At 35.9% G+C, this 18,061-nt stretch overlaps 1 protein-coding gene across 29 annotated transcripts in view; it reads right to left on the bottom strand.

The window, feature by feature from the left end:
* Positions 1–18,061, bottom strand: part of CLASP2 (cytoplasmic linker associated protein 2) — a 146,587-nt gene that overhangs the window by 39,114 nt on the left and 89,412 nt on the right. For 17 of the 29 annotated variants that reach the window (XM_037387049.1, XM_037387048.1, XM_037387054.1 and 14 more), the window contains 7 exons: positions 15,759–15,814; positions 14,452–14,622; positions 11,203–11,226; positions 8,490–8,507; positions 6,461–6,562; positions 1,119–1,289; positions 174–281 (listed from right to left, as the gene is read on the bottom strand). In XM_037387049.1, the coding sequence (XP_037242946.1) occupies positions 174–281; positions 1,119–1,289; positions 6,461–6,562; positions 8,490–8,507; positions 11,203–11,226; positions 14,452–14,622; positions 15,759–15,814 (650 nt within the window). The remainder of the gene's footprint in view (positions 1–173; positions 282–1,118; positions 1,290–6,460; positions 6,563–8,489; positions 8,508–11,202; positions 11,227–14,451; positions 14,623–15,758; positions 15,815–18,061) is intronic. The other 12 variants (XM_037387053.1, XM_037387065.1, XM_037387061.1 and 9 more) reach the window with 5 other exon arrangements.

Genomic DNA, 18,061 nt, shown 5'->3' with positions numbered 1-18,061 from the left:
CAACCCATTCACACATTGGTCAATTCTCCATCGAAGTAAGTGGTGAGCGAGCCAAAGGAAGGGAAAAATAATGGTGGCTGGCTACAAGCTAAATGAAGGAGGCATGGATTCGTTAGCTGCAAATAATGAAGGGCAAAGACAGCCATGCACAACAAGGGGCTCTGAGTACTTACCAAGGGGTGGAAAAGAGCGGACAGGGCTTGTATCCCTGCTACTTTCACGGCTGGCCTCCCGACTGCATCCCTGACTCACACTAGGCCGAGGAATGCGGCTTCCTCGTGCTAGTATGATTCAGGGTGCAGACAAACAGCAGCACAGAAAGGAGAAGACATAAGAAAAGTTGCAGTTTTAATGCAATTCTGTTTTGCAGTAAGATCAAAGATGCATTTCTAAGTTAAGACTGACGAAATTATTTCCTTGCACAGCTAAAAATGGGGATTTACCAACTCTTTACAGAATGGCTGAAAAACCTCTTGAAAAGGACAAAAAACTGAAAAGTATTGATTTAGAATTTGTGCTCAAGATCAAGTTAATCAACAGTAATGCAAATGACAAAACCCACAGCTTTCTACAGAAGGAAAATATAAAGTAAACACAGCTAAAGTCAAAATCAAAATACAGAACAAAACAGCAGCAATACTATTAAAATCAAGACTTTTCAGTAACACTTTGTAATAAAAGTGCAATCAGGTTATACCTTGAGGTTTACAGGCATATGATATTCATTTTCTTATCCTAGAAGTATATACATGCACGCACACACACGCAGAAAACACACAAAAGTGATGAAGAAAATATTTTCAAAATGGTATCATGCTTTCATACAATGGACGTGGGTATTTTGGGGGTGGGGATAAGAAGTGAAGAAAAGAGAGAAGAAAGAAACGGAGGTGAGAAAAGAACAACTGCATTCTGACAGCAAAAAATGGAAGTTTCAGTTTAAATTTAAAACTTTTTTTGTATCAAAGACTAACCTCAGGAAACAGGTGCATTTGAGATTTTTATTGAGATGTATTCCAGGCTTATAATCCCCCTACAACTGAACGCAAGCTGTAGATACACAGCACTTAATGTAAGAAGGGCTATAAAGAAACCAAGAGCTAATCAATGATTCTTACCTACTGACAACCTAGAAGGACTAGCTTCTCTACTGCATCCCTGACTTCGTGGGATCTTGCTTCGTTTTTGTGCAGCTGCAGGATTCACTAACACTCTCTGAACTCCTGTGTTCATAGTGGAAAGTGTGGTTGTAGTCAAAACTCTTCCAGGAGAGCCAGATCTACTGCCAGCTGAAGGCAAAATAAATAAATATCAGTAACAGAAGATAAACAACCACGGTTAAAAAGAAAAAAAAAAATTAAGTTAGTAGAAAAGTGGTGGTAGACTGAAATGATCTGGAAAAACTTGCAAGGTAAAAATGTGAAATAGAATACCTTGGTCCAAGTTCTTGTAACACTACATACAAGGTAGATAAAATTATCAGTGCAAGGAGTACTTGGCATGTTATTTTGCACTAGGTATACTCAAGAAAACACAAATAGTATTTCTAGTCTTCATGAACAGTTCCTAACATGTCCAACAGTGTCCCTAACATGAACATTGGTGTGTTCAATTTTTAAGATACATCATCCTACTAATCACATTTTCTATTAAAAAAGGTTAAAACTGCTAGGAAGCTAAAGGGAGCAACTTTAAACTTCAATATACACTTTAAGATTTCACAATTAACCCAGCTCTTACAATGCAACCAATGTTGTAATAAAGTAACGTAATTTTCCTAACATTTAAACTCTTCTTCCTTGCTTTTAAAACCATATGGTCTTCAAGCTCTGTTCTCTTGAGTTAAATAAAATGTCACTCAAGACACTTAAAATACTCAGGTTCATTTCTGTGGAGGTTACCCCACAAATTCAAAGAAAATCTTCAATTAGTTTTAAACAAGCTAAAAAACTGATCAAGACATAGTTAAGTGTCTTACATTGTTACTAATCAAAACTGTACATTATGAAGTGCTGTAAATGTCCAACACATTGTACTGACTACCAGAAACTGGTCACTGATGCCTGATTTTGATATTTCAGTTACAGAAAATTTAAGTTCTAAGCCCTAACAATCCACTATTCTCAAGTTATAACCAATTTATACCAACAGTTGATGTCAATCTATTGTTTTCAGCTGCAGAATTCAAGAAGTCTGACCAAATAAAAAGCAAAACAATTTTAACCAAAGGTTAATCACATAGACATAAAACCCTTTCATTAATCTTCACAAAATCATCAGGTAACTGTATGACCACAGCTATGCTATCAGATCTACAGACTTAACATGCAACATCTCAAGTGAGTTTCATGGGTTACTTACAAGACATTTTTAAAAAAATACAAGCTGATTAAAGCTTGACCATATGGGAAAAGAAACATAATCCCAAACAAAATAAAACATATGCTGGGTGGAAGGCAGAAAACTAAAACAATGTACCATGCATATACTTTCAGATTCATTGTTTGAATTCAAACTTGAAATGATTATTTAGCAAAATCCCTTTTCCAAACTACGGACCTATTCAGCAGAAATAATAAATAAAATACTACAGCCTGGAAAAAAACAAGCGTAACTTCTACAGCAAAACAAAGTAGGCAAATTATAGAATTGCGGTGGTCCGCAAAAATTAAGGGTTTGGCACTCTCTTCATACAAGGGCATTTCAACTCAGAACTGATATTACTATGCCTTCTTGCTAGCCTCCAATATTTTATCTCTCTTTAAAACAATGGAAAACACTGTAAAAGTTTTCACTGTGCCAGAGACTTTCAGAAAATTTTCTTCAACAGGTCATAAACCTGAAAAACACTCTTCTCAGAATACACAGAAGAAATGCAATCTTTCATTCTAATACTCTTCTGTATAGTCTGACCTGCAACGTGTACCACCATGGTGTAAATAAACCAAATGAAGCTTAATATCCTGAAAACGTTAAGCTAGTAACAGCATTAGCATACTGTTGGCAGTACTGCCACCAGTAGTAGATCTATGGAAACTGAACAATGAAAGGAGGATTACTGAAACAGTATTCTAAAGTGAGAAAAACATCCCATATCTCGACTGCCTTCTAAATAAGGATTATGTCCAATTAGGTAAATGCAGCACATGGAAAAAAGCCAGCCAGAATTTCTGCTGAATAGGGTCCTTAAATGAGATATGTCAAACAGGTGATCAAACAATGATGTATACACAAATTCTGTAGACTCTTACCACCAATGGGGTTAGCAGACTGTGATCCTGAACAAGTGTAAAGGCAGGATTAGGGTAGGGGTTTATAATCCATGAAGAGGGAGGGAGCAGAGCAGATTAAAAAATGGATGGCAAATGGAAATAAGAAAGCTTTAGTCATTTCACACAGGAAAAAAGCCACAAGGGTGTTATGCTAAAGCAGTGCTTTTAAGTAGCTTCCACAGTTGAAGAATTAAACTCAGATGCTATGTACAAAGCAGATGAAGCAAAGCTGCACAAGCAAATTACAATTCTTCAGCTTTCTAATCAACAACGGGATAATACTGAAGAATTAAATTTCAATTAAACATGAAACTGTAGCCTTCATATTACTTTAAAAGAATATTACATTGCCAAAAAGGTTCAAGAAGTTCAACAGCTGAACAAAAATTACACACAAGGCCAAAACTTTTTTTTTTTGAGACAGACAGTAAAGGAACTGAGCTGCAGGTGCGGTGGATGACAAAAAAAAAAAACAACAAAAAAAACCCAAACCAAAACCAACTCACAATGGCACAACTGAAAAGACTTGCATAGAATTTCAGGTTTTCCTCTTTAAAATTAACCTGACATAACAGTAAGAATTTGTTTCCATCCTGAATTTTTTTTTTCTCTGAATGAGGATTTAAATGCAATTTTAGCATACCTGACAACCAAACAGGAAGGGAGAGGAAAAAAATGGAAAAATTTTTTTCCATAGATAAGTCTAAAATAATGAGCTATAGACTGTATAGGCATTTATTTTATGTTACAATTTAAAAAATCAAAGAGGAAGACTAAAGGGCTTCTAAAAGCCTAAAAAAGTATCTTTTGTAAAAGCATTCAAATTTGCAAGTCTTTCATAAAATGATCTTTGAACAAAAGCACTCAATAGTTGTAACCCTAAATTTACGAAAGCATTTGTGTTACAGTGGTTTTCAAAAAACTAAAAGCTTACATCTAATATGAAGCTATTCTTCCACTATAAGCTGGGGAACTAAACCAATCCCCTGTATGGAAAGATCAAGCCTCCTGCTTCCTACAACACTGTGAAAATTTTCAGTCACATAAACATCACCCAGACAGCTGGCATACAAGTGTCTGACCATTCTCCTTCACCTGTCCATTTGTATTTGCCCTGTTTATCTTCCTTAAAACATCTCAGAATTCTTGTTCTCCCCCACTGACAGGTTATAATGAGCTAACTGAAGCCATCAGTTCTGAACAGAAGTAGTAATAAAAGGCTGTAAAGATTCATTCATGCATTTATTTTTCAGACATCAGATATAGACAAATCTAGTTATTTCAGTATCAATTCAATTTACCTCTTTAGACATTAATACTAAGCAAAAATGAATTCTCTTGGAAATAAATGGTCATTATTAGTGAAAGGAAACAGAAAAAGCTTCAGTTTGTTTCCCGGAATATACAGTCAGTTTTAATTAATATTACGACGGTGATCACAGTATTCTTGTCTGGCTACCTAAATTTAACCCCTCCCTCAAAGCAGTCTACCAAATGCCTTAAGTTTTTAAGAATTTACCAAGCCTGCTCAAAAGTATGAAGGTATTTTCAAAAAGCTTATTTCAGAACTTTTCCTACCACTTAGGAAAAGTGTTACAGATACTGCTTCCAGCTTTTCATAACAAGAAAAAGTGATCTGATGGAACTGTTACCTCACTTCCCTCTTAAATTACTAATCTCAATATTCTTTGCTTATGGTATAGTATAGTCATCTTAACACTGAAAACTTAAACCAAGTTTTGTACAACCTTTGTCACAGTCAATAACTAGACTATATTCTAGCTCTCGTCCCACACAGATGTGTGGGATTAAAGCACCGTCAAAGCAAAAATACTTACTTAAAGAGAGTTTATCTTACTGGATTTTATTATTTTTGTATTTATCTGTTCAGATATTTTAGTTTTATTTCACAAAACCTGTGAGCATTGGCTCAGGTTTGATACAACTGTATTTGTTGGAAAAGGAAGTAATGCAAAACAACGAGAAGTACTCTTTAACAGGGATTTAAAAAAGCCCAAAAATTCTTCTACCTGCTTTTTTAACCTCTGAAGTTATTCTGTTTATGATAAATGCAGCCACTGCTATGAAGTGTTTTTGCCATTAAACACAGAATTAAGGGGTTTTATTAAAATAAAGTGGGTAAGGTTACTGAGAGCAAACTAGTTGTACTAGAAAATTCAAAATCTCTGTAATTTTATTTGGTTTATAATATTAGACCTGACAAACCATAGGACTGGTTCATTTAATTTTACGTTAGTTTTTCTTTCGTTGACTAATATCATTTCACTTCACTTAATTAGACAAAGATGAGAGTCTGAAAACACTACAGAGCTTAGTCAGATGATGTCTGTTGGAGACATCAGATGTGTGAACAAATTGCCATAGGTCAGCCAGTGCCAAAGAATGTGAGGTAATCAGGTCTTTTTGATTAATGACCGTGCTCAGCTAGATTGGAAATTTTGCATTTGCTTTGGCTTCTAAACACACACAGAAAATTACTGTGGATTAGCTGACATACAGTAAATTGCTTGTTTTAACCCTCTGATTCAAAATAAGCTAAGTAACTGATTATAAAGTTAGGGTCTAGTATTTTTACTCCAAAGAAGACTTAAGTGAACAGGAAGAGAGTATATATCCAAGAGCTAGAGCACTGCCTAGCTTAAAATGTAAATACATATGCCCGGCTGAAAAATAAAAACTTTCTGAAAAATAAGAAATCAGGTTTTACAGGTAACACTGAGGACACCATTCAGCCTACCTATTCTTCTGTATTACTCATCCATGTGTCATATGTAACTGACACAGAAGTTTACTGGTCTTTTGTGTTGGGGAGGTCAGAAAGGGGGGAAAAGAATGTTGAGAAGTTATAATTGAAGACAGAATTGAAGGGTAGATTTAACTTCCTGTTACATTATCTAATATAATTGGCAAGCTAAGAGCTAATGTAGTATCTTGTCCAGAGAAAAACAACATGAATTAGAAAAGCATGCAAATACCACTGACCCAAAACACTGAAAAAAATACCTTCATTTTTGTCTGGCGATGATGAACCTAAGGCACAGAACAACAACTCAGTATGTAGCTTTTTTAAAAATTAACTTTGACTGTAGCCATTGGTCAATGAATAAATATATGCTTAAACATTTGGCCTCTTTATCAGGTATAACTGTCAAACAGAAAATACATACGCTGAGACTGTGACACCACTTTGGTTCTACTCCGTCCTCTGGAATCTGTTTTAGAATTTCCAATACCAACAGAAGGTGTTGAAAGCTTTGTTCGTATACGACCTATAAAAAAAATGGCATTAAACCAGTTTTTCACAGTAATGTGGAAAGCAAAGCATCAGTAGCCATTTACTAATATTTTCTTAAGTTTCTGTAGATAAAAAAGCAGCATAGCGTAACTCAATTGGTGACAAATTTTTTGGGATAATTAGTAGAAATTTGAACACCTTGAAGGACTTAATAGTTGAGGAATCAAAATACTTCTCCTCTGATCTTACATGTTTCAGTAAACAATTTCTCTCATAAACACCCTGAGCTAACTAGTTCTTGCTTCCTACATAAATAGGTTGACTATATTAAAGAGAAGTTTATTAAATATAATAGGCAATGCATATAACTAATGTTGCTGTATCAGGTACAGTCTTCTCATGATTACTTGTGGTTGTAACTCTACTTTTGCTGTTATAAAACTACAAAAATTATGCTATTTTTTTAACAGGGTGCTGATGTTTCTTTCTAACCTAACTCCTTTTTAGAAATCTAAACACTCGCTTTCCTATTACTGAAGATTCTACTGCTTTCATGGCCACAGTCAAGACTTCTACAGGATTTCCCAAGCCTTTTATAGCATTTTGCATAGACTACAGTACACACTTAAGTACTCCTCAGTGACAACATGATATAAGGAAATTCTACTCTCCTCAACAGACAGAAGAACTGAGGAAAAGACAGATTAAACTGAGTATCTACAACTAGATAAATTCACTTCTATCTAGAATGCTAGACCATCTTGGGTCTTCGGTTAAACCTTTCTGCATTATTAGCCATGTTCCTCATAACATCCAGAGCATTCAGTGGAATCATAAAAGAAAGGAAGACCCCAGTTGGATGAATTATAGGTAACTGAAATATTATTCATAATAGAAAATAATAGTTGTGTACTACATTTCCTCAGCCAACCTCTCAAACAACAGAAAAACAAAACAAAACCAAGAACCATGCTAACCATAGTTCTTATAAGTTGCAAGAACAAAACCCAAAAAGCTTGTACAGGGTGGATCTAGCTCAGTAACTAATCCACTTCTAAGAACAACACAGTTGAAATATTTTCTAGACATGTAGAGTCAATATTTGACCTAGAAGAATTAGGTACACAGACTGTTATTTAGTTCTAGCCTCTTTAGGCTTCCCACAGCAGAATTTGGAGACCAACCAAGTTAATACTATTCATCCAAGTAGAGGGAATAGCCATAGATGAGAGTCTATAAGAAGAGAATCAGGATAAAGGAGGTTATTCACTAAACTGTTAGAAAACAACACACTAGCAAGAATGGTTAGATTTAACTAGTCCAAACTCTACTAGTTATCCCCGTGCAATGGCAATGTTTTCCCACTGAGTGCGGTGAGACTGCAATGCATTCAGAATTCGGCCCCACAGCCTAGGAATACAGAGTGCCACTATTTGAATACTATGTTAAATTACCACTTGGAACCTGCTTCAATTTTATCAAAGTAAAACCACAGTTGGTATGCGTGAGGCAAATGAACTGTTAACTCACTTGGAGTCTCTACATCCATTCAGTAATGACAGGTTTAAATGCTAATAGCATATTGAAATATGAATTCCCAAGTCTCAAAAAGATAAGAAATAGCAGCACCTGCTTCCCAGAGCATGAACGCATTCGATGAAGTATTCAGTGACAAGATTTGCTTTAAAAAACAAACGCAAAATTATAAAGCTCCTACATTTTCACACTAGAAATGTTAAACAATGACACTTCTACTGCAGATGAGTACTTGAGAATTAAAATAAAAGCAAAATAATTGTAAAAATACTACATGACAACCAAGTATTAGATGCATAAGCTGTCTGGAGTTACCAACCTCCACAAAGCCCCAGAAAGACCATACTCTACTTTTAAAGCTTAATTTGGATCAATGAAAATATGAAGCTGAAAACATTAGCTAGTCTAACAAAATATTTTCTTACCATCTTCAGAAGCTGTTCCTAAACAGAAAAAATAATAAAATACATGATATTCCAAACCATATTTTGTGTCTCCAATTCCTTTTTGAGATTAATCTTATGAATCTTGACAGATTTTAACAAGTCAAGAGGGCTAAAGCTTTTGTGTTGCAATTCCATTACTGAACTGAAGAAAAATTATCGAGAAACATCCATGCTATACTGTTAGTGATTTGTAAGAACACAATATATAGCACTGCCTCCCCAACTTGTTACGAAACCACCAAGACAATCAATAGAAAAAAAAATAAATCTACCAAATAGTCAATGAAATGACATGTACAGGTAAAAACAGACATTAAAAATATTTTAGTGCCAGCTCTTCTGAAAATAGAAAACAGACTATTTTGTTTTTCTCTAAGATAATATATAAGGACAGTGTTTCCCACACTGGACAGTGATAATCTGAGAGGAACTGCCACCAAGGAGGATTTCTCTGAATTAAATCCACGATTACTCTGAAGATCTACATGCACAAGATCAAATTTTTCTCAGGGAAGTGGAAGCAATACGAGTTTGCTGAAACTAGATCTCACTTGAGCAAGTACGCCAAGCTTAACATGGCTTGATTTATGACAAAATGAGGATTGGACAAATCTTTTTACAGACATCAGCACCTAGGAATTGATGGGATGCTATCTAAACAGCAGTCCTTCCTCTAAGTTCCTTTAGAACAAATCAGATTATGGAATAAAATATGTATTAATAGTGATAAAAATGTTAAATGCCTCAAAAAAAAATATCTAAAGGTATTTCCATTTTCGTTTTCACTCTGTTGTTTCTGCCTTATAAGTGAACTACAACGATTAAAACTGTTAGTGTCTTTGGCTAGCCTGAACTTAATCTCAGCAAATCTGGCTACAGCTTTCTCATATTACACTACCTTCAAGGCACTATTTTTAAAAACTCCCTCTAAAAAATTAATTCAGTGTAAATTTCAATGTTTCTTCACAAAAAACAGTTAAAGTAATATGTATGTAGGAATTCAAAGTTTTCAAGATCAAATTTACCAGTCTGTGTTAAAAAAAAACCAACCACAAACCCTAAACTAACTCCCCAAACCCACCATTATTCCAGAGCTGGATCCTGGAAGGCAGGTTCTATGCAACACCTAAACCAGGCTAACAGCCAGCTGCTCCTAAAAGGGGTGGGTTCTGCTTCTCCTTCCTCTCCACTCCTGTGCTACCACCTGGTTTGGATGGCTAAAGACTCAGTGTCAGGTCCAAAAGCTAAATAACAGAATACTATTCACTTTTGTTTCATGAAATCAGTTTTCTGGAGTTTGCTTGCCTACAGGGATTGATATTGAAGTATTACAAGGCATTAGTGAAAGAATTGGCAAAAACATGCAGCCAAGATTAGTGGAAAAGGAAAAACTGTTAGTTCCACACTGTGGCAGTTAGATCAGAGCAGCTGGAGAGCTAAGCTGTGTTCATTCCGTCTCACACATCATCACTACAAATATTCTCTAGGAAAAAAAACCCCAACCTGTTACTTCAGTAATTGCATAGTACTTCCTCTACTATTTTTTAAACAGGTATGTGGTACATAATTAGCTGTGACTATTGGTCTGAAGAACCGAAAAAGCCTGTACACACAGCCCTAAGAACCTTTATTGCTGGTGGCAATGTGCAAAACCTCAAGACCAAGTGATCAGCACAGACAGTTATGAATAAATCCTATTAAACATAAGGACATGTGATATAGAAGTAAGCAAGACAGACACTACTATCTTGCACAAACTCCCCTCAATTTTTTAAAGTAGGCTTGCCATCTGCAATGCTCAAAAATGGTTCAAATTCTTCCAAGAATTATCTTTCATGAAATTGATCATCCGTGCTTTAATTCAGGACTCTGGGTTTTAGAGATGCACCTTCTTACTGTTTTCATTTCATTCTACAATAAACATCACTCAATTCCAGTAAACTACTCAGTCTTTGAAATATGTACTGTTAATAAACACGTGACAAATTATTAAGAGGCAAACATAGCCCCAGCATTAAATTATAACTAGAATTATCAGGCATTGAGCTAGGACTCTGTCACTTTATTAAATGGGAAGCACTACTTACACACCCCCGAAACAGACAACTGCTATGAGAAGCCTTATTGCAGTTAGAATAAAGATATACGACCACTCCCTCCATGTGTTTAATACAGTGAATTAGAAAAAAAGTAAGGGCTAAAACTTAGCTGGAATACTTGATAAACTATTTTAACAGGTAGGTCTTCTTAACAAACTATTCTTTAATAGAATTACATTGTATTACAGGATTCACAGGCACTTGAAATTATGTAGCTAGACTGGATTTTGATAGAGTACTTTTGAAAGAGATTTTTGTGTGTCTTTTTTTAAATCCTTAATTATGTGGTCAAGCATCTTCTGCTCTCCCATTGCTGTTCTGTAATTCCTCTGTAATTAACAGAGCTTTTTTAAAAAATAGGAGTAACAACCACATTTCGATAATTTTTTTTGTCACTGATACAGAACAATCAACAAAACCATCAACAAACACAGAAATAACACAAGACATATTAAGGCTTCAAGATTACTTAGGGGTTAAAGAAAACAGCACTGTATTTTGTTAATGAACAAATATATTAAAAATCAATAATTTTACATAAAACACTATCAAATATTTAACAGAATTAGAGGACAGACTAAACAATTTCTTACCATCCATCTTGTCAGAAGTATCCTCTTTGTTGAAAAAGCAGGCAAAGAAACATGGAAAACTTAGTGTGTTAGAATAAAGGTGTTCACAGCAGAGTCATAAAACATTAATTAAGGAAAATACATTAATATTAAATACAGCAGACATGTTTTATCTAATTCATGCATGTATAAGCTACCTTAAGTAAAGTTGGCTCCTCTCAGTCCAAGGTACAAAATTACAGAACAGGGTACAAGTACCTTGCACAGGGATGCTTAATCTCTCCCTATTACCCAGATTTGAGAAAACCCTTTCAGTAAAATATTTATGAACTGTTTCATGCTTGGTGTTAACAGTTACTAAAGCATCAGTATATATTTATATAATTATTGAACCACGACATTTATATTTCTTATGAAATTTCCTCCTAAGCATGAAGCCCCACCTGGGGTAAGGGACAGGAGGGAAAAACACATCACAATAATGACAGAGGAAAAAAGGGAGAAAGTTCCACTCTGGTTTAAAAGCATTAAAGATTTACCAGTTCAGCTGGAAGGTAGTGCATACATATTCTGACAGTAACAATTTAGTGTGAGACATAATAATTATAACTCAAGTCTTCTTAAAAAGGACATCAATACTTAAGGATGTCAAAGATCGTTAACATTTAGAATAACTGAAGTAGAGAATGTCCTACTGCTTCTAGAACAAGCTTTTTGTAAAACAAATCATAAATAAGCAAGCAAGAGTTCTTCTATTAATAATAAAAAAGGGAAGAGACAGGTGGAAACAGCTATAGATTACTATGCTCATGAACTTGTGGTCCTCTGAGGCTCTAAATTTGGCAGTTGTTTAAGCAAAAGGTGGTTGTTTCTCTGTAAGTAAGGGTGAAAATAAATTCAGTCTCCAGGAGACAATGTTATATTTTTTGACTGCAACACCTGAGAATATGTGGAAAGCATCATGGAAACACAGTAACATTTTCTAGGCATTCTAGTACCATGGTCAGCATTATCTTGACAATTCTGTCATTTTGAGTTTCCAAATATGGACTAGTACAAGCAATTCCCTTAAAATGAAGAGAAGGGAGAAGTTCACAAATGAGCCCATTTTCTGAAACATTGCACTTGCGTGGATTCACGCTCCATTCATTTTAAGGTTACTGTTTGAAAACTAAGAGGAAACAAAATTCTGAGGTGGATTCCATGGTTAATCCATAGCCAAACACACAATAGCCATGCTCTCTACATAGGTAAAAGGGGACAGGTATGTGTGATTTAAATTACCTTATCACTATTAAAAAAAACTGTTAGGAGAATGAGCCAAGATCAATCAAGCAGTACTGCTTTTGTCTGACGGTACACAAACTGTGGTCTCCTTCACTACTACTGCCCTCATACCAGCTGTAATAGGATCTAACTTTACGATACATTGCTAGTATCACATTTTTTTGCCATTTTAAACCACCATTGAGGCATCTACTAGCAAGGCAGTCTTCCAGCTACTCAAACCGTTCAGAAGATTGTGACCTGGGCTTACCCTATTTATTCCTCTCCCTGACCCTCACTCACCCGATCTATAAACCACAGAGGATAGGCTATTTCTTTATTTCTGTTACTTTCCTGCACGAAGCCACTGCTATTTACTTCCCTGAAAATCTCTGTCCTTCTCAACCCTTGCTTACAAAATTCTGAGCATGTATCACATATCACTTAAAACATTCTGAAAGCAAACCAATCCTCCAATCAAGAGCTAGTTTCCTCTAAAGACCAAAGCAGTCCCTTTATTTCAGCAGCATGAAGAAGATAATTAACAGAGAAATTTCTCCCTTTGTTCTGTTTGATCTTTTCCTTCTGCCACCATGCTTGCTCTGTGTCACTTCTACTTCTCACAACAGCTGAACTCCAGCTTTGAGATTCACAGTATGTCCTACGGCACATCAAAACAGACCAGGCAACACTCTTACCCTGGAAATCATCACACCTATTTCAGGCTTTTAGGCATTACCGAGGGAGGAACTGAGAATTCCTCGAGCAATCAAGTGCATCTCCTCCGCCGAGCAAACTGAGCAGCCTAACTTCGGCGTTCCCCCGCTACCCGGAGGGCTCTCTCGCTGTGGGCACTAGAGGGAGCCGAGCCCACACCTGAAATTACCATTTCAAACAGCAAGTATTCCTTCTGTCACCGTTGTCTACACTCACAAACTTAATCCTGAAATCAATGGTGTTCGAACCATTTCAAATAGCCCGTGGCAGGGGGATTGGAACTAGAAGATCTTTAAGGTCCCTTCCACCCAAACTGCTCTATGATGATAAAAGAACCAATTCATTTATAATAGTCATAAACTTAAAATTTTAATTTAAAAAAGCACAACCAAAAACTTTGAAAACCATAGTCTAAGTATATCCTAACATGTCCCCAAACACAAGGTAAATCAGAACTATATGGTTTCTCTGCCTCTCCTGTGATCACCTTTGGCAATACCGACATCAGGACATGTCTCCTTGGTGATCTAACTGGCACATCAGCTGAGAAGAAAAAAACAACAGTTTTGTGAACACTGAACCTCACTTCCCTCATTGCTACCCCTACAGTATGGATAACTTAAAAAGAACAAAAACATGACCATATTCCTTGGGGCTCCCCATCCAGCAGAAGTTCTAACATCTACCACCATTTGATATTACTACTATATAACACTCTTCTGCGCTTATCATTTATAGCACTTCATATCTAACAGCAAGTACTCCTATCAATGAAGACTGTCACCTAGATAAACATCCACATAGTTCCATCAACATGCTTAAAGAAGAAATCTATGAAGCCAATGTTGTATATTATTGTGTAAAACACTTCTGCATTACATGAAGAAGCCACGACTTACTGCCAGGATGTCTTTTCAGCACTGCTGTAAAATAACCAGCTAAAGAGCTGAGAAAAAGGAAAAATCAAGAGTCCTAATACTCATTTCACTACTGCTTCTAGAAATAAAAAAGCCATGATCACTATCTGCTGTTAAGTGTCGCCCTTTCCAATAATTGATGTTAACTCCAGATTAACACATTTTTAAAGAGCACAGTGTGAATACATTCTTTGCATTGGCATTCTTCCAGCACAAAGCAAAGCAAAACAGCGAAGTTGGTAACTAACTTCAGAACACCTGCTCTTTTGCAGTGTTAAATACTACTAAAAATGACCAGTATTTCCCCTTAACTTTTTGATCAAAAAAACTTTTAAAATATCTCACAGTATTGCAAAGATGTTCCCCTTACCTAGCGAAGCGTAAGATCCCGGGGGTAGACCAGCTGCTGATAAGCGCCCAGCTCCAGCTGTCTGTCCAGCAGCGTGGCGGGCCTTTGCACCTGCGGCAGCATTAACATCAATGTCACTGCGAGACCTTTGCAGAGTTCCTGGGCTTGGAACACCCTTGCTGCTGCCTGAAACTAGGAAATAAAAATTAAAAGTATTAGGAAATTAAGTCTATAATGAATAAAATGAATTGTATTTAAAAGGTTAACATTTTCTACTACTGCAGCATACCAGCAGAAAGTACAGAAAATAATGTAAAGAAGTAGAAGTCACATTAATACTAAAAAAAGTATTACAGAGTTAAGAAGGAAACTTAGACCTGGTGTTGCCATGAAATTCAGATAAAGAAGTTTATTTTACAGTAGTATTTACCTTCATTCAGCATGAAATTACAGCATTATTTAATACAAACTACATGTTCCCATGCTAGCACAAATTACATAATTTTGAACATTTATCCGATTTATTACATTACTGAATGCTTCACGAACACAAGGAAATTCACAGCATCCCTCATGATACTGAGGAAAAATAATATTCCCACACTTCAGCTAAGATAAAGCCAAAGGCAAGCTGAATGCATACCCTGAATTGCTTTAGGGTGTAATCTTCTGTAACGTATTTTTATATTCACCTCCTATTATTTACTCCATCTTAACTATTTGCTTCAGTTAATTTTAACTATTGGTTTATGTCTTCAAAACCTGACTCCCCCTTAACAGTTTCAGTATCCAGAAAACAAGCACTCTCAATTACAGGCCATTTGTAAAATGTTCAAATTATTTACTCTGCAAGACTTACAAAGACATTAAGTGAAAAAAAGAGCAAAGACAATTCTGAACACTCAAGATAAAATTAAACTCTTTGTATCGCAAATCTGCAGGTTTTGTTTTTTTATGAAGAGCAACAGCTACACAGAACAGATGAAAGGTAGAGTCCTTCATTTCCAATTGCCATAAGCCTAATAATCATGAACAGACCACAGAGTAATGATTTTCTTTGAGACTGTCTCATGACATAACTCCAAAGACAGATGATCAATTAATCGTACCAATACTTTGCAAATTATGCCTTATACTTGCAACAACTAAAACAAGACAAAATGTGAAGCGAGTATGAGGCAATCTTGGCTCCAGGTGCCATTTGTAGTGACACATATCATTATTTAAGGGTACATGCTTAAGACAGTAAAATTTTAAGCTGCATTTAAAACTTTTTATTCAAAGAACATGAAGAACAATCACCATGCACTGCACTGCAACCCCCTTACCTCTGCCTGCAAGGCTTGCTGGGCTGGCTGCAGACCATTTAGATGATAGAGGCCGACTGAAAAAAGAAGTCAATAAACCTGGTAAGTAAGCCTCATGTATCAGATCCAACACGAACAATAAAGAAGAGAAAAAGTGTTCTGTTCTTTTCTCCCCTTCAATCTTAGATGAACACATTAAATATGGAATGATAAGGAAAACACAATCATCTGTTATATTTTATAAAATTGCATCTTCATCACAAAGCATTAATCCTTTGATTGCTGATAGGGACACATTGCTAACACAAAGTTCAGGTATTCCAGACATGGTCACGGAACATTTAAAGTGGTGAGTACAAGGTTTTAACTACACAGCTCATCTTAAACCAGCCACCAGACAAAACCAGCAGGCCTCCATTTCTGAAAGAAATTATGTGAAGTGGTGTCTGCAGTAACAAGGAAAACAGGTGTACAACTCATAAGCCTCTTCCAGTCCTGCATCTTCCATGAACTGAGTTAAAATTAAGAAGAAAATTGCTGGAACTTCCCAGCAGCTTGAGTGTATTTCCTCTGTTTGAATGTTAAAGGCTCCCACAATTTATGTAAGGAGAAGAATCCCACGCCTTCTCCACTTCGTTTTCTTTCAATTTCCCTTTACTGTTGCTGCAAAAATGAGTAATTGGTGAAGTGAAATATTTTTGTCTACTCAAGTTTAACTGTGAGCCCTTCCTTCTGCCTGGTTCAGAAGGGTAAAATGCAGTCAGAGGGACCAGGGAAAAGCAAGAGACTAGTAGCAGAAAGCATGGAATTTTATTCATTTATTCCCATCTACCCATCTAAGTATTTAACTGACTGGGAAGGTTTGTATTTGCTGAAATAGTTAGCTCAAATTACAGCTTGAGTCTAGAGTCTCAGCTTTAGTAAAAATAATCTGCTTCTGATTTCAAACCAAAAATCAGAGAAAAGAGATGCCTCGCCTCATACTGTGTGTGCATTTATCTAAGTTATTAGCTCAGGTGCTCAATGACAACAGAGAGGCCAGCACTGTTAGACCTAACTCCTCACATGAGAACATGTATTTGCAGCTTATTATGAATGATACCTGCCTTTCTGACGTTACAAACTAGTGTTCTGGAGGTATTTTGCTGCAAGTCAGTCAAGGAGGCTGAGGCAGGACTCCTGGGTGCATCCTGACCTTACAGACTGCTCCGAACAGAAGGCCCAGACAACTGTCACAATCTATTTCAACTGACATTTCACTTAAGCGGTTTCATATAGGTAGGCACAAGTCACCATGTTTCCCTCATTCCATTATCCTCCTTAATACCATTTTTGATCAATGAATGATCTGTTAGAGCTCTAAGCTCAGAGCGTTGAAAATCATGGAGGATCAGACTTTTAGGAAAATCATACCCATATTACTTAGGTTAATCTCCACAGGGAGAATTCAGCATCTACATTAATAGCCAGAAATACAGTTTTGGGTAACACAGGGAAAATAACATGCATCTACAGGCAAAATAAGCGAAAAATCAATTAAAAATTACTTAGTTTGGAATATCATGATCTCTTTTTTACTCCTTCCTTTCTGTACTGTAGTACTTGCATATCTTGCAATACAGGAAGTAACACTTGAGGCTTTAAGAGTAACTTAAGATTATAACGTCTCTGTAATTTAGTTTTTAACATTTCATTACTAGTAACTCATTAACAGCACTTTGATTTTCAGACAGGGAATATAGATTAATTTAAACACGAGTAATTAATCTTTGAATAAACATTTGTTTGTGGAAAATGAAATGTTAGCAATAGCCTACATTACAATTATTTTTAAAATGTTTTTTTATAATTACAAGTACCATAGGAAAGATAAGCTAAGCTTCTGGTATTTAAGACAGCAGTCAAAAGAACAACAAAAAAAAGTTAACTTCCAGTATGCTGGAAGCAGTCTCTGCTTTCAAGTCAAAAGTGAGCAGACAAGTTCTCTGGCTTTGGAAATGAAGCATCTGAATTGAAATGTTAACAGGTTTAAACACTTTGAGGAAGCTGTCTAGAATGTAAAGGGGGAAAAAAAAAATCTTCTATTACTATTTTACATTTCTGCTAAAAAGCCAGTAGATTTCTTTTGCTACTGGTACCTAAGTGAATTTTAATTTATTCAACTCAGGATTGTCTATACATCTTAATACACCACAGACTGCAGCACAGACCCACCCTCTAGTAATTAGCACAGCTGCAAAATACTGCTAATAGATATTCAATACTGTGAAGACAGCAGAGGAAAAAAAAAGGCATCTCCAACCTGAATGAATCTCAGTGTCAGT

This window comes from Falco rusticolus, chromosome 4, assembly GCF_015220075.1.
Source record: "Falco rusticolus isolate bFalRus1 chromosome 4, bFalRus1.pri, whole genome shotgun sequence".
Classification (NCBI taxonomy): Eukaryota; Metazoa; Chordata; class Aves; order Falconiformes; family Falconidae; genus Falco; species Falco rusticolus.
Note: the sequence above shows the minus strand (reverse complement) of the source record. Positions and strands in the feature narration are given on the sequence as shown.